Consider the following 26576-nt stretch of genomic DNA (forward strand, 5'->3'; position numbering starts at 1 on the left):
CTAATCAGTTTAGGTTGACATGGATGAGTTGGACCGAAGAGTCTGATTCCGTGCTGCGTGACACTACGACTCTAGAATCAATGCTGTCAACCTCCACACTTCACTATTTTATCCTGAACACCTTATATTCACGAATATTTAACACTTAGTCCGGTCCTTCTTTGAGTCAGGTCTCTGTTAGTGCCACAAAATCATATGATAATCTGCAACTCACCAACTTTATTTACAGCACTCCACACATTCACATACATTCACTGTAAACCTAATTCCAAGTAGATTATTTTCCCTCTTATCCTGAACTCACCTAATGTTTTACTATTTTTTAGTCTAACACTATCTATCTCTCCAAATATTCTTTGCAACTTGGGAGTCTCTGTTTAGTATCATCTTTCTTCCCCAGATTATGGATCACAGTGAATTAAAATAAAACCAAAAAAGTTAAATCCAGAAAAGTAAAGGCCGTATTTTTGGGATTAAAAGATTAATGATGATGTAATACTTTACAGTTTCAAATGACTACTTTAACAAAAAGAAGCACCATGCTCGAATTAAACCTTGGTACAGTTACACAATTGTTATGACATCTTTAGTTAGTGAAACTGCTTTTAAGATTACGGCTGACATTGAACTTATTTTCTCATTTATAAACAACGATTAGTGATTTAAAAATGCACGCCAGCAATAGCCTAAAACATCCTTTCTTCTACACACAGTTTGTTTTAAACATGATTTCATGGACACAATTATTCTCAAAAAACCTCAAAAAAGCATGTAATTCAGTAAGGTCTAATTAATTTTGATTTCTTTTTCAATCCATAGCTTTTATTATGTACATCAATTTTTACATGTTAGCAATTCTTGGCAATTCTCCAAATACTGTGTTTGATTTAGAAATGTTGATCTTTTGACTTGCTGCTCCCAATACTTTTACTTTCAGCATTATTTTGAAAAAAAGCTCCCAGTCAAAAAAAAAAGTTATGTAACTCTGATCTAGGCTAATGTTTCAAAGAAACATTGAGAAAGCACTACATTGTCTTTTGGATAAGATCTGCCTACTCAAATGGAGAAGATAGATCACCTGGACACACTATCCAAAAACGGACTGTCTCTCCCTTCAGCTCATTTGCCATTTACAGGATCATTCTATATATAACTAGCTGCTATATTTCAATATATGAGTTGTGATTACAGTTCAAATGCATCTCATTGCCTGTGAAGCACTTTCAACATACCAAAGACAAGCTGAGCTAAATTAAGAATCTACCTTTCTTTTCTTTCCGAATGATACACCTATAAATGCGCATTTAATTGTTTAAAAAGTATACCTATGGCTGAGGATTGAGTACTATGACTGAAAAATCATTTACCCCAACAAACCGTAAAGGCTCCTACCACTCTTCACTCTGGCCAGTTACACTGGGTGATGTTAAACTCTTCACTTTTCAGATTCAAAATGTGGTGAACAGGTATTGAATATGCTGTCACACACTATGTACTTGCCACTGCATTGTCAACCTCTATTTGCTTCTTGGTCTCAATTCAAAAGTTGAGAAGTAGTAGGTAATTATCCTTGAGATGGGCAGAAAGAAATTAAAATTTAAAACAAGTAAAAGGTAACACATGTTTTTGTTGTGGGATCAGGCATTAGATAATGGCCTTCTACAAAATAGTACCTCAAAAAAAATGATAACAAATCGAAAAGAAATATCAGTGCAAATTGGTAGTATTCCTAGTTTGCAAAACCCTAATAAGTAAAACAACTGTAAGAGTGACCTTAGCATTTTGCATCAAGACAGAAAAAAAACCCTGTACTGCATGCAGATTACACTGATCAAATTAATTACTAAGAACTAGATAGATTGCTAGTCAAAAATATTGCTGACATCACTGGCAGAAACCATAGTTCAATGTCTAAGAGAGATGTCGGATTAATTTTCCAGATGTAGACTGAAAAATGGGCTCCACATAGAATATCAATATATAATCCTGCAATATATAATTGCTGACAAATTGTATATTTACAAGATCTTTCACCATTATTGAAATTTTCTAGGTTTTATCATATTTACTTTTTTTGAAATTTGTTGTTGTTTATTTGGACTTCTATAAAGCTTTGAACAATTTCCAACTACAGCAACAATCACAGAAATCCAGAATGAACATAGCATTGGATAATAATGAAATAAAAGAGATCCACAGAATGGAAGTCAAGTGGATTCTATACCTGGAAGCAAACCTCTCTGCCTACTATAGTCTGGACAGAGGAAACAAAAATTGACTAATCGTGAGGTATACTGGCATAAAGTCAGCACATGTGTCAGTAGTTTTATAACATGCATAACTGGCAGGCAAGACTGTCTAATAAAAGAACAAACCTTAGAAAAAAAAACCTCTGAGGATTTGGCAGACAATTTGCAATTAGTTATGCAATTAAGTAGACACACATTATATAGAGGTCAAAAACTCATGGAATAAATATAAAATGAATTAAGTTGAATTATTGCAGAGTGCTCAAAGTGTTTTGGGAATAGTAATCGGCATGTCACTTTAAAATATCCAGACTATTTGGCAAGCCAATTAATAAGGCTACGTCAGAACGCAAGTCCACACCAGCTGGGTCTCTGCAATGGTATCAAAATAGGAAAACGTATGATATAAATACTAGTTCTTTATTCATTTTTATTAGTAAGAGAACATCCAGTATAGTGCTTTTGGTTATAGTCATCATGTTAAAAATATTTTTTATAACAGAAAAAATTCAGGAAACGAACACAAGCCTGATCCCAGCACAGAGTGGGTAATCCAGAAAGAATGGTCAAAAAGGGATAATAAAGGACTACAGTCTCGAATGCATTACATGGTCACTTCATGCAGTCAATACAAAGGACTTAATTAGAAATCTCGTCAAATTTGCAGAACTGATGCTCCTGAATTCTCAACATTTATATTCAGTGGATGAAACTCTCCAAAGAAAATGTGAGTTCATAGAATTGTCTTTTAGCGTATAAACAGATTTTACTTGAAGAAACAAAATGGGGATTGCCAAAAGAAGAAAAGAAGATGAATGTAAATTAAAAAGTGATAAACATTATGGAATAATCTAACAATGTAAAGACAGAACACTGGGGATTTTGAATAGAGCCAGGTGTCAGGGCAAAGAGTTCAAATGTGAGTTGATGGGCTAACTGGTTTTCTCACATCCTTGACTAAATGTTACTACCTCTGTACATCAGAAAATGCCACTGTATGCATTAGAGAGTGATTTGTACAGCAGGTAGTACTGTACAAAAGTTTAAGCAGAAGGCACAAATTTGCTTTGCCTGTCATTATATCTTTCCCGACTTCAATGGGAGCTCTCTTTGTGTAATTAAATATGCATGCAGAACTGTGTGTATACTATGATACACTGTTATTTAGAAAGAAGAAAAAGACTAACTGGTTGAACAGATTACTGGACTTCTGTAAATTTAAATAGTAAGAAGTGTGAAGTACCATCTTTGTACTTACTGAAATTAACCTATAATGTGTTGCTGAAACAATGTAATACGATCTGTTCCAGGTAGTCCTGTGTCAATATTAAAAGCCATCCATTTGTTTTGAAAATGAGAACACATTATCTTTCTTGTAACAGGTTATAGTCCAACAGGTTTATTTGGAACTACTAGCTTTCAGAATGCTGCTTCTTCATCAGGTAGCTGTGGAGCAGAATCATAAGAGACAGAATTTATAGTACAAGATCTCAATGTCATGCAACTGAAACAATATATTGTACAAACCTAGATTGCTGTTAAGTCTTTTATCTTTTAGAATGGGTTGCAGGTATGAAAAATAAAGAACATGAAAGCATGGGCAGGGTTAAAGCATGAAGACGACTGGCAATCTGGGGTCTGTGGAAGGCAGGATGGGACAAGAATAGTGGAATGCTCTTACACCAATTAGTGGAGTAAGGTTAAGGCTGAAAGGTCACTATGGCGAGATGAGATACCACAAGTAATAAAGCAAGTTTCTCTGCTAAGTATCATTGTGACAAGATTGGGAAAATAAATATTTGGGACATGACATTGGAATATCTAATTAATAGTTAGGAGAGTCAGTTGAGACAGGAGACTATTGTAATAGATGGAATAGCTAAATATCTATCATGACAGGTTAATCTGGAATGGAAGATCGCTGTAGCAGAGTTAGCAATAAATCTAACCGTGACATTAGAATAACATTAAATAGAATGTACAACTAAAGAGATAATGGGAACTAACATCACTGGTTTATTGTGTAGCTAGAGTGAGGTACTTTGTTTAACATAGTTGGACATGCTGATAAGCTAACAGAAACAAGATATAAAAATCCATGGACCTGGAGATTCATGGGCATTCGAGAATCTGCTTTCTCAGTGTCACGGTTTTTTGTTTGCAAATAAAAGACCTACTTCTTGAAGAACTCTCTGCGTCTCTTGGTGATTCTCTATATTTCCTCCACGACACAGGTTTCAGCACTTATTGCCTTGAAACAACTGCCAAATCTTAAACAGACCATTCTTCGCAGCAAACTGCCCAGCCTTCAGGACAACACCAACCACAACACTGTACAATCTTATCATGCCAACCATTGCAAGGCATGTCACAGTGTTGACATGGATACTACCATTACACATGGGGACACCAGCCACCATGATTCTATGTATGCGGCAGGTACTCGTGTGACTCAGCCAACGTTGTCTATCTCGTACGCTGCAGGCAAGGATGTCCTGAGGCATGATACACTGGTAAGACCAAGCAGACGTATGACAACGGATGAATGGACATTGTGCAACAATCACCAGACAGGGATGCTCCCTCCCAGTCAGGAAACAGCTCAGCGGTCAGGGGCATTTGGCCTTGGATCTTCGGGTGACCATCGGGATATGCAACAACGCAGAGTGGCCCAGCAGACACTGCTAGCCAAGTTCGGTACCCATGAGCATGACCTCAACCAGGACCTTGGCTTGATATCACACTACAGGTGACCCCACTACACTATACACTCTCAGACACACACACTCACGCGCACCCTCTCTCATATACATGCTCTCAGACACACTCATATACACCCCCCACACTCACGCCATGCAAACACCCTCTCACAGACTTATACTCTGTCACACTCATGGACACATTCTACCAAGCAAAAACACATGCAAACTCATAAGTCTAGGAGGTGAATTTGCATTTGCAGAATAGTTGCAGATACATTCTATTTGGTTCAAAAAGCACAGAATCTGCAGGCAGTCAATCCATATAACATTTTATAAATTCCTACTTTGGAAACAGATCCAGTCTGGCTCAAGATTGGGATACAAACAGACTCTAACCTCACACCTTGCCTGAGCAGAGATATCACTTTTTTTCAAAATAAAACCTTAAGTTATCTTGAGAATGTGACTTGAAAGAGGTTCTGGGGTTTACATATTAATGAACGGAAACCTGCAACCCCTTCTAAAAGATGAAAGACTTAACAGCAATCTAGGCTTGTTTAATATAACATTTCAGTCGCATGACACGGTGATCTTTTGCTATAAATGTTGCGTCTTATGATCCAGCTCCACGGCTACATGATGAAGGAGCAGCACTCCGAAAGCTAGCACTTCCAAATAAACCTGTTGAACTATAACCTAGTGTTGTGTGATTTTTAACTTTGTCCACACCAGTCCACACCAGCACCCTCCACACAATTTCTTGTAATAGTTAAATATTACTAAACTCAACCATCAGTCCTCTTTACTCAGAGCCAGCCAAACTTGGCCATTTTCTTTATCAACCCTCCCATCCTAACACTCATTTAAAAAAATCAATTCTCTTGAACCCACTTGGTAGTCTTCACTCATAGCTTATTCCGTGGTCTACTACCTGGAAGTGAATACATTGCTTCCGAATCCTCTCTTCCCCTACGTAAATTATTTTCATTGATCAATTTGGTAATACTAATTACTTAAATTAGATTACAAAATTTTCACTTTTCCAAAAAGAAAATACATCTTCAATCATCCCTCAAAACCTTCATTCCTGAAATGTGGAATCACTTTCACCTATCAACAAGAACAATATCCCAGCAATGCATAAATTGGTTTGTAGAAACAAAAAGTAGTCTTTTTAACTGACTTACCAGAGAAATAATATAATTTGTTAATTTTAATGTTGCAGCACATTAATTATTTTAGATGTAGGTTTGCTCGCTGACCTGGAAGGTTCATTTTCAGATGTTTCATCACCATACTAGGTAACATCTTCAGTGAGCCTCCGGACGAGCCTTCCCCATGTAAGCCAATCCCCACATTAATATTTGTTCCAGTTCCCATTTACTCATCCATTCACATTAGTTGATTTTAAAATGCCAGCACTACCAATGCCTCTTAACATCTGCAGTTCAAACTTCAGATATTTATTAAATGCAACAACAAAATTAGAGTTTTATAGCACAGAAATAGGCCAATCTGCCTGACAGATCCATGTCGGTACCTATGTGCTATGTGAGCTTTCCCCTCCATCAACTCCCTTCAATATACCCTTCCATAGTTAACTCTCTTATGCCATAACGCTACACACATTGCACCAGCGAAAGTGGATATATGACCTGTTCGTAAACTCGGTTAAGAAGCTAATTACAAAACATGAACAATGTGCAATCGAACCTCAGAGTAACCCATTCAATGGCACATAGTGAATATGTTGTAGTCAGTATGTTACCCCACAACCCTAAAAATTCAGAAATTCAAATGGATACAGAACATACTTAAGTATTTTGACACACCAATTACTTTCAATGAATACCAAAAAGTAATTTCAAATAAATCTCTCTTCAAGTCAACTCATTTATAAACTCTTTATCAAGGCTTTCAGTATCCGGAATACATTTTTGTACAAATTGTGCCAGAGGACAGATCATGTATCCAGAGACCTACATGTGTGCAAACATCAACAATACTTATGTCTCATTAGCGTTTGTTCTGAATCATTAACGGACCAAGTATTCTGTTTCCCAGCAGAATGTGAAAGCAAAAGAGTACTGGAGATAAAACAAATCAACAGCTCAGATTTTTGTGTGGAGTGGAACATTTCATGACATGTGCTAAGGGACAGAGTTTTCCCTTACCCTTCAGCCTGAATAATTTTGAACTACAAATGACTGGAAGTTCAAAATGTTAATCGCATGGAAAGACACCATCAACAGGACCTTGGGAACGTTGGTGAACAATTGAAGCAACGGTTTATCTCCTTTACCAATGAAAACATAAGGACTTGAATGGTTAGAAATGCTTCTGAAATGGCAGCTTGGACATCTGGTTAGGTAACAAACATTTATTAAAATATAACTGAATTACAAACAGGAATTGTCTTTTGTAGTCTACATTGTGGGAAGAGCCAAGTAGTACTTGGAAATGAGCTTTCAATCCTGAATACTGGCAAGAGATGGAACTGTCAAGGAGTACACTTCAGAGCAATTCCCAAGCAACATGGGACAAAGGATTACATGAATGCATAGCAATGTGCAGCAACACAATAGTCTTAAGATTATTAAATAATCAGTGATACAAACAGCTGTTTCCACAATTACTTTCAGGAGAGCGCATGATGCGTTGCCTCTCAGGTGTCAGGCTAAAGCTTGTCACGGAATGGATGCAGAACATTCTGCTCTGCCAGGTGGAATGGGAGGGAACAGACTGCCATTGGCCATCTCACATTGCAATCAAAAAAGGACAGAAAAAGCTTGATGTCTTTCAATCAGACTTCCAGGAGTTAGGGAGCAGGGTTAACAGCCAGACCTCAAAATCAGTAATCATTGGATTATTTCTCGTCACAAACCTGTTGAAGGCTTGGGAGAGTGGAAATGTAGGTTCACAAAGCAAGAGAACATGGCAACATGACAAGGTAGCTGTTAGGATAACGGTCCCCAGAGTGGGACAGGAAGGGATACAGTGTACAAACATGGATAAATAGCAGTAACTAGGGTCAAGAGGGGGAAAAAAATGTAAAAACACACTTGACTGCATGTAGTATTCAGGAAAACAAAAGATGAATTAACAACATGTATACAAATTAATGAATATGATCTTATAACCATTAGGGAGACATGTTTACAAGGAGACCAAAGCTGGAAACTAAATATATGGTCGTATGTGAATTGAAAAGACAGGCAGGAAGGAAAGGGTTACGGGGTAGCATTGCTGGTACAGAATGGACTAAATACGATAGTAATGAACGATCTTGAATTGGAAGGCATAGATTTAAGATAGGCTGAGGCACGAAATGAAAAGGGAAATGAAACACAGGTAGGAGTAGACTACATGCTTCTGAACAGTAACTATACCATAGGACAGAGAATAAATCGGGGGATAATAAGAGCATGAAACAAAGCCAGTACATTAATCATGGATGATTTTAATCTTCTGTGTATAGGATAGACAGATTGGCAGAGGAAGCCATGAGGAAGAATTCATAGTGTGTGTTCAGAATGGATACCTAGAACAATATGTTGTGGATCCAACAAGAAATCAGGCTATTTTGGATTTGTTGATGCATAAAAAGGCCAAGCTTAATAAATGATGTTAGGAAATAGTGACCGTGACATTGTACGATTTAGCATTCAACTTGAGAGGGAGGAACTTAGGGTCAGAAACAACTTATTACGTTTAAATAAAGGTAATTACAAATGAATGAGGGTGGAATGGACTGGGGAGAAAAGTTTAGCAGCAAAGATAGTTCAGGAACAATGGTAGATGTTTTAAAAAAAAAAGACAGCTCAGGACTCACAGCAAAGAAATATCCCAGTGAGGAAGGAGGCTTCTAGGAAGGGGAGAGACCAACCACAGTTAACCAGGGAAGCTAAGGACACCACCAAATTGAAAGAAAAATAAAATAAAATGTGGCAAAGATTATCGGTAACCAGAGCACTGGGAAAGTATTAAAAACCCAACAAAAGATGACCAAAAAAAGGGAAAAAATAAACTGAGAGATTAAATTTGCAAGTAATAGAGACAGATAGCACGAGCTGCTTTAAATATAAAGAAGGAAAGAGAGAAGCCAAAGTGGACACAGCCCTTTAGAGAATGAAAGGGTGGATAGCAAGAAGCTTTGTCCCCAGATTGTGGAACTCAATTATTAGGGATCATGAGGTCAAGGTGAGGGGGGAGAAATTTAAGGGAAATATGTTTGGGAAGTTCTTTATGTAGAGTGTGGTGGGTGCCTGGGACGCATTGTCAGCGGAGGTGGTAGAGGTGGGCATGATAATGTCATTTAACATGTATCTAGACAGATATGTGAATGGGCAGGGAGCAGATTTTTGGAAAATAGGCTACAACTTTAGATAAAGGATCTGGATAGGTGCAGGCTTGGAGGGCCGAAGGGCCTGTTCTTGTACTGTAATTTTCTTTGTTCTTTGTTCATAGGCTGGTATTCAGGAGAGTGCACAACCTGGAAAGTCAACCTCCATATGTTTTGGAACAGTTAAATTGCTTAGCAACATTAAAATCACAACCAATCAAAATGAAGGTTTGGTTAAATGGTCTGCTGATTCTATGTGAGGTTAATACCAGGGCAGCTGCTTCAGTGATCAGAGAACCAGCCTTTAACAAAATTCGCTCTGGACACCAACACTTTAGTTTGTGCAAAACCTCGGCTAGACTGAGAGCAGATTAAAGTTGTACAGATTAAAGGTACAACTTCGGTTTCGCTCTCTTAGTGACAGCTGGTTCACTAAGAAGCTTAGGCCCAAGCTTGATGGTGCGAAATTGGTTGAGAAAGATTCACCTATATTGGCTCGATATTTTTTGATTAGAAAATGGCTGCCTGAGTGAAGTCCTAATTAAATACCTGGACGCTTTTTCAGGAAGATATCGGGACAAAGGAGCCCAGGCCACCTTGCATACTGAGCAGGAAGCAAGTCCACAATTTCTCAAGGCTCACCTAGTGCGATTTGCCTTACAGGCAAAAAGTAAAGGCAGAAATCAGAAGGCTGGAAAGTGAAAGAAACCAGTCCCATTTGCAGAATGAATAGTACCGGTTGTGCTGACTGTGAAGTCCGGCGGGTCGGTTTCCCTTTGTGGGGATTTTAAATAAACAGTAAACCATTTTTTACAGCGGAATGAATATCCAATTCCTTGTATAGAAGACTTATACACAAAGCTGAACATGAGCCATGTGTACTTGCAATTGCGGTTAGATGAGGATTCCAGAAGTACTTTACAATTAATATGCACAAGGGTTTGCAACTTAAGAAAGCTAAAGAGTCCCACTAGTTGAGATATACGAGGCTGCCATTTGGGATATCATCAATTTTTCAGAAGACGATCGAAAACATGTTACAAGGTGAAAGTGGGTACTGCAGAGGCTAGAGAATCACAGCAGGTCAGGCAGCATCCGAGGGAAATCGATGTTTCTGGCAAAAGCCCTTCACCAGGAATGAGTTTGGAAGCCTCGGGGAGGGGATGGAGAGATAATGGGATGGGGGGAGCTGGGGAGAAGGTAGCTGAGAGGGCAATAGGTGAATGGAGTTGGGGGTAAAGGTGATAGGTCAGAGAGGAGGATGGACATTTTAAAAGGTCTACCCCAGGTTTTGATTTATCTAGATGAAGTGCTCATAACAGAGAAGGCCAATAAGGAGCACTGTAGTCCTTCGATGCTTCTTCCAGGCAGGTATATGCCTTGGAAGGGAAAAATGCATTTTCCAGAACTTCAAATGACATACCTGGGCTACAGAGTCAACAGGACCAGGTTACACCTGTTGAAAGATAAAGTGAGAGTGATCAAAGATACCCCAACTCCCAATTCTGAACCGGAACTTAGGTCTTTCCCAGAGCTGGTGAATTATTACAAAAAGTTCATACATAACCTGACCTTCATCCTGGCACCTTTGCATTAACTTGTGAAAAAAAGGGGACAGCCTTGGAAATGGTTGCACAGCCAATGTGCATGTGGACCATATGAAAGTTGCAAACTTGCAAGCGGTGCAGGAGCAAAATATGTCTGGCTCCTCAACAGCTTTTCCAATTATTCCAGAACCTGTGGGTTCTCCCTCTCCAATAAACATTGACAATATGTCTGAATCTGCGGGGGACTCTGGATGTCACCATCTCAACGCCTTTGCTGCCAAAGAGAATTAATTTCTCCAGAGATATTCTTGTGCAAGAGGAGGAGCCTTTCCTTGTGTTAAAATGCCCTAGGAAGAGCTACACAAAATAAAAAACAGGCGTATTTCCTCAGGCTTAGAGGGGTAGGGATGTAGTGATTGTAGCAAGGTCAGCCAGGTGGACTTCATCGAATATAGAGTTCCCTGATTGGACCAGATTAACAGCCCAGGGAGCCCTGGCTGGCAGATCCGTACAGGAGTGTCAGAGATCCTGTTCACTCACTGAGGGAGCTGGATTAGTGTAAAGGACTCATCACATGTTGGTGATGGGATACCAGCTTCTGTGGAATTATTTCACCTGATGTTTGTGGATTGCAGCAGTTCAAGAAGGTAGCTTACTACCACATTCCCAATGACAATTAGGTATAAGCAATAAATGCTGGTCTATCTACTGAAGCCCAAATCCCACCAATGAACGTATAAACACCAAGTTTGTAGGTAAAAGATTGTTTGGCAGTGTAGCAAATCATCTGAATGATTAGTTTGACAGAATAAATAAACAGAATGAAGGTTCTTCATCATTTTATAAGTGTACTTTTGATGACATGATTCAGTTGCAATTCAAATTAATACCTGTAACATGAAGGAATACATTTTGGTAGGAAGGTCAATGAGTCGCAGCATAAAACAATGTGTACAATTTTAAAGAGGGTGCTGAGGTCAAGAGATTTGGAAATATATGTGCATTATTGACTGAACATGGCTGGGCAAGTTGAAAAAACAGTTAATACATCATACAGGATCCTGGGTTTCTTAAACAGAGGCATAGGGTAAAATAAAAGGAAGTTATCACTGATCTATACAAGACATCTGTACAAGCTTCAATTAGGATATTGCATTCAATTCTGACACCACACTTTAAGGAGATTTTGAACTGGGTTCAGAAAAGATTTACAAGAATCATTCTGAGGACAAGGGTCTTCAATTATATGGATAGACTAGAGATAGAAGGGTTGTTTTCCTTAATAAAGCTTAGAGAAGATTTGACAGAAGTGCTCAAAATCACAAAATATCTAGACAGATGTGAAACTGATGATGCCAATTTAAAATGACTGACAAGAGGACCAAAGTTGACTTGGAAAAACTTTATGCAGTCAGTGGCTAGGATCCGGAATGTGCTGTGTCAAAGTATAGTGGAGGCATATTCCATCATGGTTTTGAAAACTGAATTGGAGAAAATGGATAAATACTTAACAAGAAAACATTTGCAGGGCTATGAGGAAGAGTAACTGAGTTGGTCTCAGAAATATAAATGAAAAACACAGATACGGTTGGCCAAATGGCTTCCAATCTATGTTGAAACTATTTTTGAGTATTTGAAACTGTCTTATGGAAAATCAAGTTTTATTTGATAACGTGTTACAATTTCCATCTCTACAGATCAAATATAGTTAGTTTGCTATAATCTACAACCAACTGGTTTTTGTATTTTGAGTCTGGTTTACGTCCTGGAACTCAGATGATTAATATTATTTTGACAGCTATGCAATCGATTAACTATAAATGCAGAGTCGTTTATCCTCAGGGATCACAGCAAAGTACGTACGTTTAACAGGCTGTTTTAAATTTTGTTCGAATGATTTATTTGTGTTCCAAAACAATACATTGATTAAAAATACAAAAACTGGGAAAGAGAAAATACCATCCATTCAAATAAACAAACATAACTAATTATAAAAAAAAGACTCAAATTTAAGTTTCACCTTTAGTCCAGAGACTAGAGTCTAATTTTCAGGATCTTCTGACATGCTATCTGAGCTCTTGATAGTCCACCTCACAGTTTAAATACACACATATTGTTTCCAGTCTATTCTGGATTCACCTCATGATAAAATCGTAGAAATTTCAGCACTCCTTGGCTTGGTGTGAATACCAACTCAACATAAGAACAGCTGGTTCAATCCTCGCGCTCTCTACTACAGTACTTGCCCCATACTCTAAATATATTCTTCATTTACTGCGTCCAATTCCCTCTACAAAAAGGTCACAACTGAATTGACCTGAAATATATTTCATATCTTTATCAGATAAAAGTCTGACTTCCTCTTTATTTCTAGCGTTTATTGCAGATGTATGATCTGAGGTTCAGTTCTATTTGCAGAATGAAACAAAACTCGTTCAGTTCAAATAATACGAGATTTTTAATTTAAAAGCCCAACTTTACTGAAGTAAGGCTGCAATATATATCGTATTAGAAAACGCCAGGAATATTACGCTGCACTTTTTAAAACTAAGTATACCAATTTTTAACAGACGTCAGCAATCGAGATGTTAAACTGAAGACTGTTCTCAATTTAATTTAGTAAACAGTTAACTAAATGCAGAATGTCAGTCCTTCTGGTTGATTGCAGTTGTACTGAATTAGTTTCACAATTTCTAACAGAATGGAAAATAATCCACCATTTAAAATTAGTCCGAGACAAAACGTTCTAAATCAAGTACGCTCAAAGGTGTAGATTCTGTTAACAGCGAATACGTTGTTTTGGAAAGGGTTAGTTGTAATAAGACTTAAACATGAACATCAGATACCCTGCGTAAATTATGAATGAGACCTGTAAAACTGCATGTAGCAATCAAGGTTTCAGTATCAGTCCCTGTAGGGTTATGGTTTCTTGCATTGTCTGCGCAAAGGGGACACCGAAAGTTACTGTTCAGCTGAGCGTGACAATGGGACTTACCTGATTACTAAGATACCTCTTCAAACACTCCTCGCAAACAGCTTTCTTGCAACATAAAAGTGGTCGGATGGGTTTGTCATCCAGGCAAACGCGACAGGTCAAAATAATAAAGTGTTCATACTCTCCAGCATAAGGGTTCCCCGCCGACTGAATGTCGACCTGCCGGGAGATGCTAAAAGGTTCCCGAGCGGAAGGTTCTGAAGTCGCCGGTGTCAGGGACGGGGCGGTATCCCAATCCGTCTGTCTGCCGAGATCAGTCGGTGTGGTTCGGCCCGAGTCAGAGGGCTGGTTGCTCTGCTCCTCTGCCTCGGCTTCCAGCGCTGAGCTGTGGTAGTTCTCATTCTCCACATAATACACGGTGCAGTAAACGTGCTGCTGGTGCCAGGGTTCAGTGGCAGGCGCGAGCCGGGTGGAACGCTGCCCATTGTCCTCAGGGCCAGCTGCAACATTCTCCATTCCAATCCTATCCGGGCCACGTTCCATCTCCTCTTTGCTCCCGACCGCCTCTTCATCCTCGCTGGACACCAGCACGTCTCCCCCATCTCTCACATTTACATCTTCCATTACCGACTTCAATCCCATAGGCACAGCTCAAAACGAGCCCAGCTAGTCCTGCTTCTGCTTCCGGGTCCTACTCTCTTTTTTGCACAATCGCCATTGAAAACGTCCACCCACACTTGTATTTTTTGGGGGGGTGGGTATTAATGGGAGTTGGTGTGCAACTTTCTTGTTTTTTCACTTAAAATGTAATATCTCAAGAATACCGTCTTTCCCCTTCCCGTGATTGCATCTTTCCTCCGCGCGAAGACCACACTTCAACTCCACGCCGAATAACAAAAACTGGGTTTAAACACAAACGAAACCCCTCAGAGTTCCCCTGAAGTCACCGTACACACTATTTTCCAGATTCATACTTTCACAACAAAGTCAGCCAGGTTCAGCTCAGCTGTGCGGAGTTCGGCGCTTACTGTATTTACTATAGTAGACGGGCATCTACCATTTACCGTAATTATCAGATTAAACCTATAAATAAAATTACTGGAAGGAACCATGTTATGATTCGATTACTTAGTGTGGAAACAAGTCCAACAATCCTTCACCTAATACTACAGGCAATTTAGCTGACCAGCACATGTTTGGACTGTGAGGGGGAAACCTGAGCACCCAGAGGAAACCCACACAGACACAGAGAATGTGCAAACTCCTCACAGAGGGTCACCTGAGGCAGGAATTGAATCTGGGTCGCTGGTGCTGTGAGGCAGTAGTGCTAACCACCATGCCATTCATTGAACTGAAACAATAACCCGTAGGAACTGAACTAAAGATGTCTATTTTGATAGATGCCAGTACTCTCTGGGATCAGTGACTAGTGCTTCCATTTTTAGAACAGGGTATGACTTGCATTTTGCAGAAATATGGGCGAGGAGAGGGTAACAGAGAGCCTCTAAACAAATATAAAGGATAAACTGTAACAACAAACAAAGAACTGTAAAGTAAGCTTTAAGAATACTTCCAGGTCACCTAAAGTTCATTAGGTTTTGCACTGCCTGGAAATGTATTAGGTTCAATTGAAGCTTTCAAGAGGGCAGCTCCTTCATTAGGTGCTTGTGCACAACCACCTGATGAAGGACCAAGTTGAACTATAACTTGGTGTTGTATAATTTTTAACTTTGTACACCCCAGTCCAACACTGGCATCTCCAAGTCATTTCAAGAGGGGGCATTGAAATTTTTTTGGATAGTAATGGCATGCGGAAATATGTGGAAATGCTGAAGATTGGCATTAGATAATAGTGTTAGATTAGATAACAGGGCAGTGCAGGCACAATTGGCTGAACTTTCTCCTTTGGATTACACCAAATTAAACTCTATGATTCTGTGATACTACCTTAATATCACCATATATATTGGAGATTAAAGCAAAGTTAAGCAATCTTATGAATGTAGAAATTTTCCAAGCAGATTGAAATATTAATATTTGACTCTGTACTGCTGAAAAGGATGTGCAGCATAGGAATCCGCAAAATTGCAAGGAATGATTAAAGGCCAGTATGGCACACAGCCCTCTTGAACATGTACCACAATCAGCTGGAAGAAAACAATCCAGTCACAAACCCTATATCTGGTGATGTTAATGTCACAGGTTTGATGAAAAACCCTTGTTTGATTTGCGGTTGCAAGATATGAGACAGAAGGATCTTTATTTCAAATTAGTTGACAAAATCCAAAAGAAAACCCCTAGATCAAACTGGGGGGAAGAATGGGGAAACAGGGTCATGTGTCACTGACTGCCCCATTTGCAGGATAATTTCATTGTACTTCAAAGAGTCAAGCTGAGTAAGATCAAATTTCTTCAAGTATTGGTGAATGGAATCAAGGAACAGATTGTCAAAACAGAAAGTGGAACATAAAGTTTTTAAAGTAATTGATATCTATTGCATTTTCTGAACAGTTACATTTCTAGAATTGATAATACAATTAACAAAAGTCAATTGTTTCAGTAAGCAGCAGGACAAACAGTTCTTTACTCCCACAAACTTTCTGGATTAGTTTCTGTAAGGATCTTTTATAAAGCGTCAATTGAAATTTATAACAAGGAGGGAAAGTTCTGTCTCTGAGTAACTGATCCTGATGTCATTTAATTGCTTTTTATTCAATATTATTTCTTGTATTACGTTATTGAGTTTTGCAATTGGAAAATCAAAAACCCCGTTGTTTAATAACAGAAGATTCACCCCTTCTCCTCCACTATAATACACTCTACATATCACAGAGTGATGAAAAATAAAGGTAAAGACACCATAGTCTTACTGGACCATACAGCTGCTCTCTCATTTGACTAGTGGTGGTTCAACCTGATGGTCATCAGGTTTCATGCAAGGGGAGAGGTTGAGAAGGAGAGGCCTTCATAGTACCGTCAACCAGTGCAGGAACTGAACTCACACAGTTGACTTAACTCTGCATTGCAAATCAGCTATATAGGTAACTAGGTTAAGCGAACCCCCTCCAATGGGATGGAAAAAAATCAGTGAAGCACAGAAACCCATTGCTTAACGTATATTGTTGGCAATGTTTGTCTTGCTGCATTTGTGACCTAGATACATACATGGCACAAAAAAAATCAAATTACGTTATGTTCATGTGAGAAGAGGTGAACCAGCTTCCTTGTTTTCAGTCTGCTTATTTGGCACAACAAAGATTTTATGCTCTTTTCAGCACACAGCTAAACCTCACTTCAGTGTAACTGTAGTTACAACTTTAGCAGAAGCAATAAGGGGCCAATTCCAAACTTATCTTGCATGAAAGGAGCAACAATTGAATAACTTGCTAATCCCAAGAAAAAATAATAAAAATGCAGTATCGAACATGCGTAAAATCGTGGTTATAAAGTTACAAAGAGATAGTCAGAAGTCACATGACACCAGGTTATAGTCCAATAGGTTTATTTGAAATCACAAGCTTTCAACCGCTGCTTCTTCATCAGGCGAAGTGGGGGGAAGCGCAAGGGCATAATATTTACATGCAGAGAGGTAATGGTACAATGTCGTCCTCATGTGTACGGAACTTGACTATTAGTTTCTGCTCGGTAGACAAGCAGGAGGCTGGAAGCCAGGCAGCATCAGGAGGTGGAGAAGTCAACATTTTGGGTGTAATCCTTCTTCTGGACTGGGGGTGGGTGCAAGGGGTGCTGCAAATAAAGGGATGGAGCTTGGTGGTGGGTGGGGTGGTGAGGTAGGGATTGGTGAACACAGGTAGAGAGTATGACTTGTTTGGTTGATGGAAGGAATGAATCTGGTGGTAGCTGAAAGGAAGGGTCAGTCAGAGGAATGGAAGGGAAGGGGAGGGGAGGGGGAGGGAGGTTATTTGAAATTGGAGAACTCAATATTGAGTCTTCTGGGCTGTAGGTGATTCTGTGTTTTTGTGTATCTCGAAAGCTGCCTTTGAGGATGCTTACCTGAAGATCAGAGGCTGAGTGTCGTTGACTGCTGAAGTTTTCCCCAACTGGTAGGGAACACTCCTGCCTGGTGATTGTTGCGCAGTGTCCATTCATCCATTGTTGTAGTGTCTGCATAGTCTCGCCTATATACCATGTTCTCCTGAAGGCTGGGTAGTTTCAAGCAAATGATGGTCTCTTTAAAGTTAGGTGACTGTTTGAAGGTGAGAAGTGGAGGGGTAGTGATGGTTTTGGTGAGATGTTCGTCTTCATCAATGACATGTTGAAGGCTGCAAAGAACATAGTGAACTCTCTCCACTCCAGGGAAGTACTGGACGATGAAGGGTACGCTATCAGTTGTGTCCTGTGTCTGTCTTCTGAAGAGGTCATTGTGGTCCTTCTCTGTGGCATTTTGGAATTGGCGTTCATTATATCCCGTTCCTATGAGGGCACCTTTCAGCATCTGTTGGTGTCCCTCGTATTCCTCCTTGTCTGAGCAGATCCTGTGTCAATGTCGGGATTGGTTTCTTTAATATGTTTGCGGTAGAAGCTGGAGAAGCGAAGCATCATGAGGTTCTCCATGGTCTTATGGTAGAGTGAAGTATCGAGGTGTCTGTCTTTTACAGAGATGCGTATGTCCAAGAATGAGACTGATTCTGAAGAGTAGTCCATGGTACGTCAGATGGTGGGACGAAACTTTATGATATCGTCGTCTAGTCGCTTCAGCGATTCTTCGTCATGTGTCGAAAGGAAGAAAATGTCATTTTTGTATCTGATGTACAACGTTGGTTGAAGGTGCAGCAAAGATGTCTTGCTTGAACTTATGCATGAAAACATTGGTGTATTGGGGTGCAAATTTGGCCCCCATGGCTGTTCTGTTTGTTTGGATGAAGAACTGGTTGTCAAAGGTGAAGATTTTGTGGTTGAGGATGAAGCAGATGAGTTGTAGGATGGCAACTGGAAATTGGTAGTTGTCAGTGTTGAGTACTGAGGCTGTTGCAACAATGTCATCATCCTGGGGGAAGCTGGTGTAGAGTACTGAAACATCCATTGTGATGATGAATGGTCCGTGGATGCAGCATTTTTATAAGAAATCTGTAGTGTCGCAACAGAAACTTGGGGTTTTTTGTGTAGTGGATTTCAAGATGTCCTTGACTTAACCAGAGAGGTTCTCAGACAGGGTCCCATTGCCTGTTACGATAGGATGTCTGAGTGCGTTGGCTTTGTTTTATTGACTTAGTTTTTAATTTAACTGTTAAAACTTTCCTCCTGGTCTTTCCCCCGTTCACCAACAATCTGAAAGTAACCTATAACAGGCAGTCAAATTCTGTTCCAACAAATTAACTTATAGTTTTCTGTGACATCACTCTCTCTTTTGTGCTGCACTGCCAATTGTGGGCTTCAATTTATCCTATAATGTATTCAATTCTACAAACTATGAACTTCAAAAGGAAACAAAAAGCCCTTCTACCCCTCGACACCAAATTTTCGCACACTTAAAATTTTTAGAACTATATACTCACTTGTCTGTGTCTCACTCCCAACATGATCTCTCCTTCCTGACCAGGCACAGCTTACTGATCATGTGCTTTCAACAAGTCCTCTCTTGAAGAGAGCTGAGGTGGCCTGAAATGCCTCACGCTACTTAAACTTTTTTGGAAGGGAACAGAGGTCTCCTGTGCCAGAAGTACATGGGATGAGAGCATACAGGATTTTCTGGAGGTCTGAATCAAAGGTCTTGATCAGACTGTTGCTTTGGTGGCTGTGTTCTTTGGTGGGATCGGCAGGAAGTTGTCTGTAGTGTTCCTGGTTGTTTAGTTGTTGGTACACTTCTTTGTAGTAGTCCACTCTATTTTCTATAATGATGGCTCCTCCTTTATCTTCTGGTTTATGATGATGTTGCGGTTGGTCTTGAGAGTATGGATGGCATTGCCTTGTGCTTGAGTAATATTCTGCACTATCTTGTGAGAGTGGCTGATCAATCTGGCATTGACACATCTTCTGACAGTTTGAGCATACATGTCGAGCCTAGGGTAGTGGCCTTCTGGAGGGATCCAATTTGACTCTTTCTTCTTTGGTTGCTGCACTGTGGATCTCTCTGTCAACTGTTCCTGTTCATTGGTTGTCTTCATTGGGCTCGTTGCTGACATCTTGGGTTTGTGGAAGAATTCCTGGAGCCTCATTCATCTGATGATTTTTTCTGTGTCTGCTGCAAGAGCAAGGATGTCCATTTTAGTAATGGGACAGAAATTGAGCGCTTGGCTGAGTACTTCAATTTTGTCCGATTCAAGGGTGTGGTCAGACATGTTTGATCAGACAAATGGGATAGTGTTCACTACAAAAAGGAAGAGTGAAAAATATCAGCTGAAAGTCATTTCTTGAGCTGTAAGGTTTTAACTTAAGACCATGGTTGGCTGCGGTTGCCCTGGATCAATGACAGCCATGAATTTTGTGGATATATTTGCATTCTTAGTGAAATTTAACATGAAAAGTAGTAAGCTGAAGATGGACAAATCACATCTGAAGTGAGACACAGCCCAAGTGAGTAAATCGTTTGGGGAATTCAGAGGCAGCTTGGGAATATATCTTTCTTTTCTCTCTCCATTACAAACGTTGAACATTCGGTACTCCAGAGAAAAGGTTAATAAGGTAGCTGACTCCGTTCTGAATCAGAGGGACAGTTAGCATCTGAAGCCTGAATAAGGCCATAATAGGTGTTAATTATTGTTGAAGTTTAAGTAGTGTGAGTCATTTCAGGCCACCTCAGCTCTCTTTAAGAGAAGAGTTGTTGAAAGCACTTGATCAGTAAGCTGTGCCTGGTCAGGAAGGAGAGATCATGTTGGGAGTGAGACATGGACCGAGTGAGTAAATAGTTCTAAGAATTTTAAGTGTGTGAGAATTTGGTGTCGACGGGAAGAAGTGCTTTTTGTTTGCTTCTTTGGTTCATAGTTTGTAGAATTGAATACATTACAGGGTAAATTGAAGCCCACAATTGGCAGTGCAGCACAAAAGAGAGAGTGATATCACAGAAAACCATAAGTTAATTTGTTGGGAACAGAATTTGACTACCTGTTATAGGTTACTTTCAGATTGTTGGTGAACTGGGGAAAGACCAGGAGGAAAGTTTTAAGAATTAAATTAAAAACAAAGTCAATAAAATAAAGATGGAGGGCCAGGTGATCTGTTGTGGGAGCTGGTCGACCTAATTGTGGCTCATGGTGATCATATCTGCAGTAAGTGTTTGAGGGACTCCTGCTCAGAGTTAATGAACTGGATTCTGAGCTTCAAGCACTGACAAATCAAGGAGGGGGAGAGTTATCTGGATGCTGTCATACCCCTCAGATTAGCTACTTTGCATTCAGTCAGTGGTTAGGGACAGGAGAGTGTGACTAGAATGAGGCAGGTAGAGTTAACCAGGAAGGAGGACTGAAGGAGTTTCAGCCTTTGAGCTTGTCAAACAGGTTTGAGATTCTTCATCCCTATGTGGATGACAGTGGGGACTGTAGGGCGGATGAACAAACTGACCATAACACTATGCTACAGGGAACCATTCAAGAGGGGGTGGGGGGGCAAAAAGAGAAATCGAGTTGTAATTGGAGATAGTATAATCAGGAGAATAGACACTGTTCTCTGTGGCCAGGATTGAGAGTACTGAAGGCTGTGTTGCCTGCCTGGTGCCTGGGTTCAGGTTATTTCATCTGCATTTCAGAGGAATTTGGAATGGGAAGGGAAAAGACTAACTGTGGTGGTCCACTTCGTACCAATGATACAGGTAGAGAGAGGAAGGAAATTCTGCTGAAGGAATTTGAGCAGGTTGAGAGTAAACTTAAAAAAAAACAAAAACAAAGGTTATCTCTGGATGGCATGGAAAATGTTAAAGGTAGTGGGAAAGAGCTCAGCAAAGATTTTTAAAGTTTCTAGACCATATAATAGGAGAGAGTAGGGAAATGGTCAGGAATCTAACTTCAGGTACAGAAGACAATGGAAATCTATGAGGAATGGGAGGGTGATCAGCCAGGACTGAGGGGTGCTGTACTTCAGTGTATGCAATATGTGAAACAAGGTAAATGGTCCTGGAACACAGATTGGAACTGGCAGGTATGGTATTGAGTAGCAGAGATGTGGCTGCAAGGGGATCAGGGCTGGAGACTAAATATCCAAGAAAATATGTCCTATCAAAAAGATAGGTAGTTGGGCAAAGGGGCAAGGTTGCCTTGTTAGTAAAAAATGAAATTAAATCAATAACATGGGTAGAGTTGAGCAACTGCAAAGGAAAAACGACCCTGATGGGAGTTATGTGCAGTTCTCAGTAGTAGTCAGGATGTGGGACAGAAATAAATCAGGCACTAGAGAAGACAGGTAAGAAAAGCACTATTTCAAGCCTCATGGGGAACTTCAATATGCAGGTGGACTGGAAAAATCGGGTTGGTATTGGATACCATGGAAAGGAATTTGTGGACTGTTTGAGAGAGTTTTATTTGGAAGAGCTTGTGGTAGAGTCCACTAGGAAACAGGTAATTCTAGATTTGATGATGTGTAATGACAGACTTGATCAAGGAGTTTAAAGTGAAGGAACTCCTTGGCATCACTAACTATAATTTGATAGAATTCACCCTGCAGTTTGATAGGGAGAAAGTAGATTCAGATGTAACAGTATTACAGTTGAATAAAGACATGAGGGAGGCTTTGACTAGAGTTAGTTAGAAGGGGAGCCTAACAGGGAAGACGGTGGAGCTGCAATGGCAGGAGTTACTAGGGGTAATTCAGGAGTCACAGCAGAAATTCATCACAAGGAAGAAGAAACATAATAAGTGGGTGGGGTGGGGAGGGGGGTGGTAAACTATGGATGATAAGAGAAGTCGGGGCAGCAAAAAAGCAAATGAAAAAGCATACAATACAGTGAAGATCAATAGGATGCCAGAAGATTGGGAAAGCTTTTAAAACTAGCAGAGGATAACTCAGAAAGCAATAATGGGCATGAAGATGAAATATGAGGGTAAGCTAAGCTAGTAATATAAAAGAAGATTGTAAAAGTTGTTTTTCAGACATTTAAAAGGTGAAAGAGAGGCAAGAGTAGACATTAGACTGTTGGAAGATGAGTCTGGAGAAGTAGTAATGGAGAACAAAGAAATGGTACAGGAACTGAATAGATTGCTCTAGTTGTGGGTATTGTTATGAAGATGTGGGTGTACTGTACCTTTAAGAGAGTTAAAAACAATAGAACTACCTGACAGCACCAAGTGTTCTGAAAAAAGATTTAATGTAACCTTTTGGTCCAACAGTTAGGGTGGATGGTTGCCTGGAGACAAAAACAGATTCAAATTCAGCCAGTCAGTTTAAATTGTACCCCAAAAAATACCAAACTCCAATCCAATTTGAACAGTTGGGAGGAGAACTGCCAAGTCATCAGCATGTAAGACTGCCTGAAAAATAGCTCTCTTAAAGATATCTTTATCGATCAGTAAACTGTGAAACAGAATCCCCAAGAAGAAGAAAAGTAGATGAGAATACAGAGCAGAATACAAAAGCTGGCTGGTTTTGAGATAAGAAGTTTTTTTTTGTAAATCTTAATCGGGATTGTTATCAGACCAGTATTGTAAAGGGGAAAGTAAAAGATAGGTTAGAGGAAAGAGTATTAAATAGTTGTTAGTTAATTATTCTCTGTTATACTTTAAGAAATAAAGTTGTTAAGTTTTACTTTAAATTGTTCTTGGCCTCTCGAATTTTCACAGATTACTGCATAGGATAAATCTTTTCAGTGTTGTTGATTTAAATTAAGCAGGAGAGTTTACCCTGTGTTGTAACAGGTTAGGGGCTCATTATTGGGATTTGAACTGGTTTAGACAGATTTGAATAGATTTGGGGGTATAAAAACTCCCAGCAAATTTAAACACCTGCAGGTTAGTGTCCTAGATCTTTAAATAAAATGTAGTGAGGCAATTTGTTTACTTTTGGCAACTTGTGGTTGATTCAATTAAAGGTGAGAGAAATGGCTCTTAAAATTGCTAAAGAGATTCTGAGATTTGAAGATGATTCTCAAATTTGCCAAGAAAGTTTAGAAGGAAAGAAAAAGACCATACTTTTAGAATTAGTAAATAAGTTAGATTTGGGTTTACCCAAGGACAAAAGTAAAGCTGAAATTGTAAATGGGTTACTCAAACACTTAGGTGTGTCAGAGAAACAGACAAGAGCAGTAGAGGTAGAAAAACTTAAAGTACAATTGAGGAAAATTGAGTTAGAAGATAAACAAAGGGAGAGAGAAACAGAAAGAGAGGAAAAATAGAGAGAGAAGGTTCATGGCCAAGCAAAGAGAGAGAGAGAGAAGTAAGGGAGAGGGAAAGAGAGAGAGAAGAAATGGAGAGAGAGAATTTGGACTCGAGAAGTTGCGACTTAGTCAACAAAGTTAACAGAATGGAGATTAAAAGAGAAGGTAGTGATATATACAAATATGTCAAAACTCTGCCACATTTTGATGAGAAAGATGTTGAAGCCTTGATATATGTCCTATCATTTGAAAAACTGGCAAGGCAGATGGTATGGTCTGAGGATTTATGGGTAATGTTAGTTCAGACTAAATTGGTAGGCAGAGCTAGTGAGGTATTTGCTATGCTGTCAGATGGGGGGTCACGAGATTATGAAGAGGTTAAACAGGCTATTTTAAATACTTATGAATTGTTACCAGACAGGGTTCAGGAACACAAAAGGGAACCAGGTCAGACTTAAGTTGAGTTTGAAAGAATTAGACATAGTCATTTTGATCGATGGGTGCATGCTTTCAAGATAGATAGGATCTTTGAGGCTTTAAGAGAGATTATTCTGTTGGAGGAGTTGAAAAACTCACTTCCAGAGATGGTAAGAATTCATGTTGAGGAACAGAAAGTTCAGGAAGTGAGAAGGGCAGCAGAATTAGCAGATGGGTACATGTTGGTGCGTAAGTCAAGCTTCCAGCCAGAATTTCGTCCTGTGAGGGATAGAAGTTGTGAGAAGGGGAGATCCTACACTACAAAACCAAGAGTAGAGAGCACTAGTAAGAATTTACCACAGGATAAAAAAGAAGACCAAGAGGGTGGAAAGGAGGTGAAAGTCCTCAGGTGTTTCCACTGTTGTAAAGTGGGACATGTAAAGTCACAGTGCTGGTCCTTACAGAAAGGCACTCTGGGAAAAGATGTGGGAAAAGGAACTAAGTCTGTGGCATTAGTGAAGGTAGTAAAGGAAACCCCAAGAAGAGCCGAGGAGCTGCAGGAGAGTGCACAGCCTAGGCAGGGGCTGGGTATGGAGTTAGTACCTGATCTTTGCAAGAATTCGCCTCTGTGGGTAAAGTTTACTCAGAAGGAACAGGGGGAGAAGGACAAGAAGTTATAACTTTGAGAATACAGGCTCTAACCAGTCGCTGATAGTAAGGGGTGAGCAAATATTCACTCTTTCTGATCTGTTACCGGATAGTGTGGTAATTTGTGGGATAGATGGACAGACATTTAGAGGTCCCCTGTAAAAGATCAGATTGGAGTTCCAACTCAAGTCTGGGGAAGTTACAGTTGGCGTGACTGACAGAGTGTCAGTTCCAGGAATTCAGTTTGTACTTGGGAATGATTTGGCAAGATCCAAGGTGGGAGTGACACCCCTTACTGTGGAGAAGCCCAAGGAAGACCAAGAAACTGAGGAGCTTAGACAGAAATATCCTGGTATTTTCCCAGACTGTGCAGTAACCAGATCCCAATATCATAAGTCAGAGCATGAAGCGAAAAGTAAAGAGGAAGATGAAGGAGTTGAGGTTCAGTTAGCTGATACGCTGTTTGACGTAATGATGCAGTAAAACTTGAACAGGCAGAGGGTCAGACAGAAGTGTTTAATCCTGAAAGACTAAGAGATTTGCAACAGCAAGACAAGATGATAAAAGGTATATATGTGGGTGAATACTCTGAAAAGGAGGCAGGAAATATTCCGGAAGGCTTTTATCTGAAAGATAGAATCCTCAGATGGAAATAGAGACCATGGCAGGTTAGTGCAGAGGGGAAATGGGCCAGATTGGGTTGTCGGTAGCATACAGACAGGAGGTGTTATGGGTAGCACATGAACTACCCGTAGGAGATCAACTGGGGGTACGAAAGGCTCGGGCTAAGGTACAAAAACATTTTTACTGTCCTGGAATGCACAAGGATGTGGTTAACCTTTGCTGTACGTGTCATACATGCCAAATGATAGGTAAGTCACAGGTGCTAATAAAACCAGCATCTTTGTTGCCAATTCCCACGTTTGAAGAAGCTTTCATGCGGGTTAGAATTGATTGCCTAGGTCCCCTCATGAGAACTAAATTTGGGAACCAGTACTTGTAAATCATAATGGATATGTCTACTAGATTTCCGGAGGCAATTCCATTATCGAATATCAAGGCAAAAAGGGTAGTCAAAGAGTTAGTAGCTTTCTTCACATGGTATGGGCTATCCAGAGAGATTCAGTCGGATCAAGTGTCAAATTTTACTGCTAGGCCATTTAAGGAGGTCATGGATAGCTTAGTATAGAGCACTTTAAATCCAGTGTGCATCCTGAATCCCAGGGAGCTTTAGAAAGGTGGCATCAGACCTTGAAGACCATGTTGAGAGCATACTGTCAGGACTATCAGAATGATTGGGATAAAGATAACCCATTCATATTCTTTGTCATTAGAGGTGCCCCAAACGAATCTACTCAGTTTACTCCCTTCGAGTTAATATTCGGTCATGAAGTAAGAGGCCGTTTGAAATTAAATAAAGAAAAATTGACAGGACCAAAGTCAGAGATCTCGCACTTAGGTTATGTATCGGAGGTGAG

At 39.8% G+C, this 26576-nt stretch overlaps 1 protein-coding gene across 1 annotated transcript in view; it reads right to left on the bottom strand.

The window, feature by feature from the left end:
- rnf217 (ring finger protein 217) overlaps positions 1–14913 on the bottom strand; it is an 85562-nt gene extending 70649 nt beyond the window's left edge. The window contains exon 1 of the mRNA XM_043684048.1: positions 13836–14913. Within this exon, the coding sequence (XP_043539983.1) occupies positions 13836–14417 (582 nt within the window). The 5' untranslated portion in view covers positions 14418–14913. The remainder of the gene's footprint in view (positions 1–13835) is intronic.
- Positions 14914–26576: the final 11663 nt, after the last annotated feature.

The sequence above is a fragment of the Chiloscyllium plagiosum genome, chromosome 3 (genome assembly GCF_004010195.1).
Source record: "Chiloscyllium plagiosum isolate BGI_BamShark_2017 chromosome 3, ASM401019v2, whole genome shotgun sequence".
In the NCBI taxonomy this organism is placed as follows: domain Eukaryota; kingdom Metazoa; phylum Chordata; class Chondrichthyes; order Orectolobiformes; family Hemiscylliidae; genus Chiloscyllium; species Chiloscyllium plagiosum.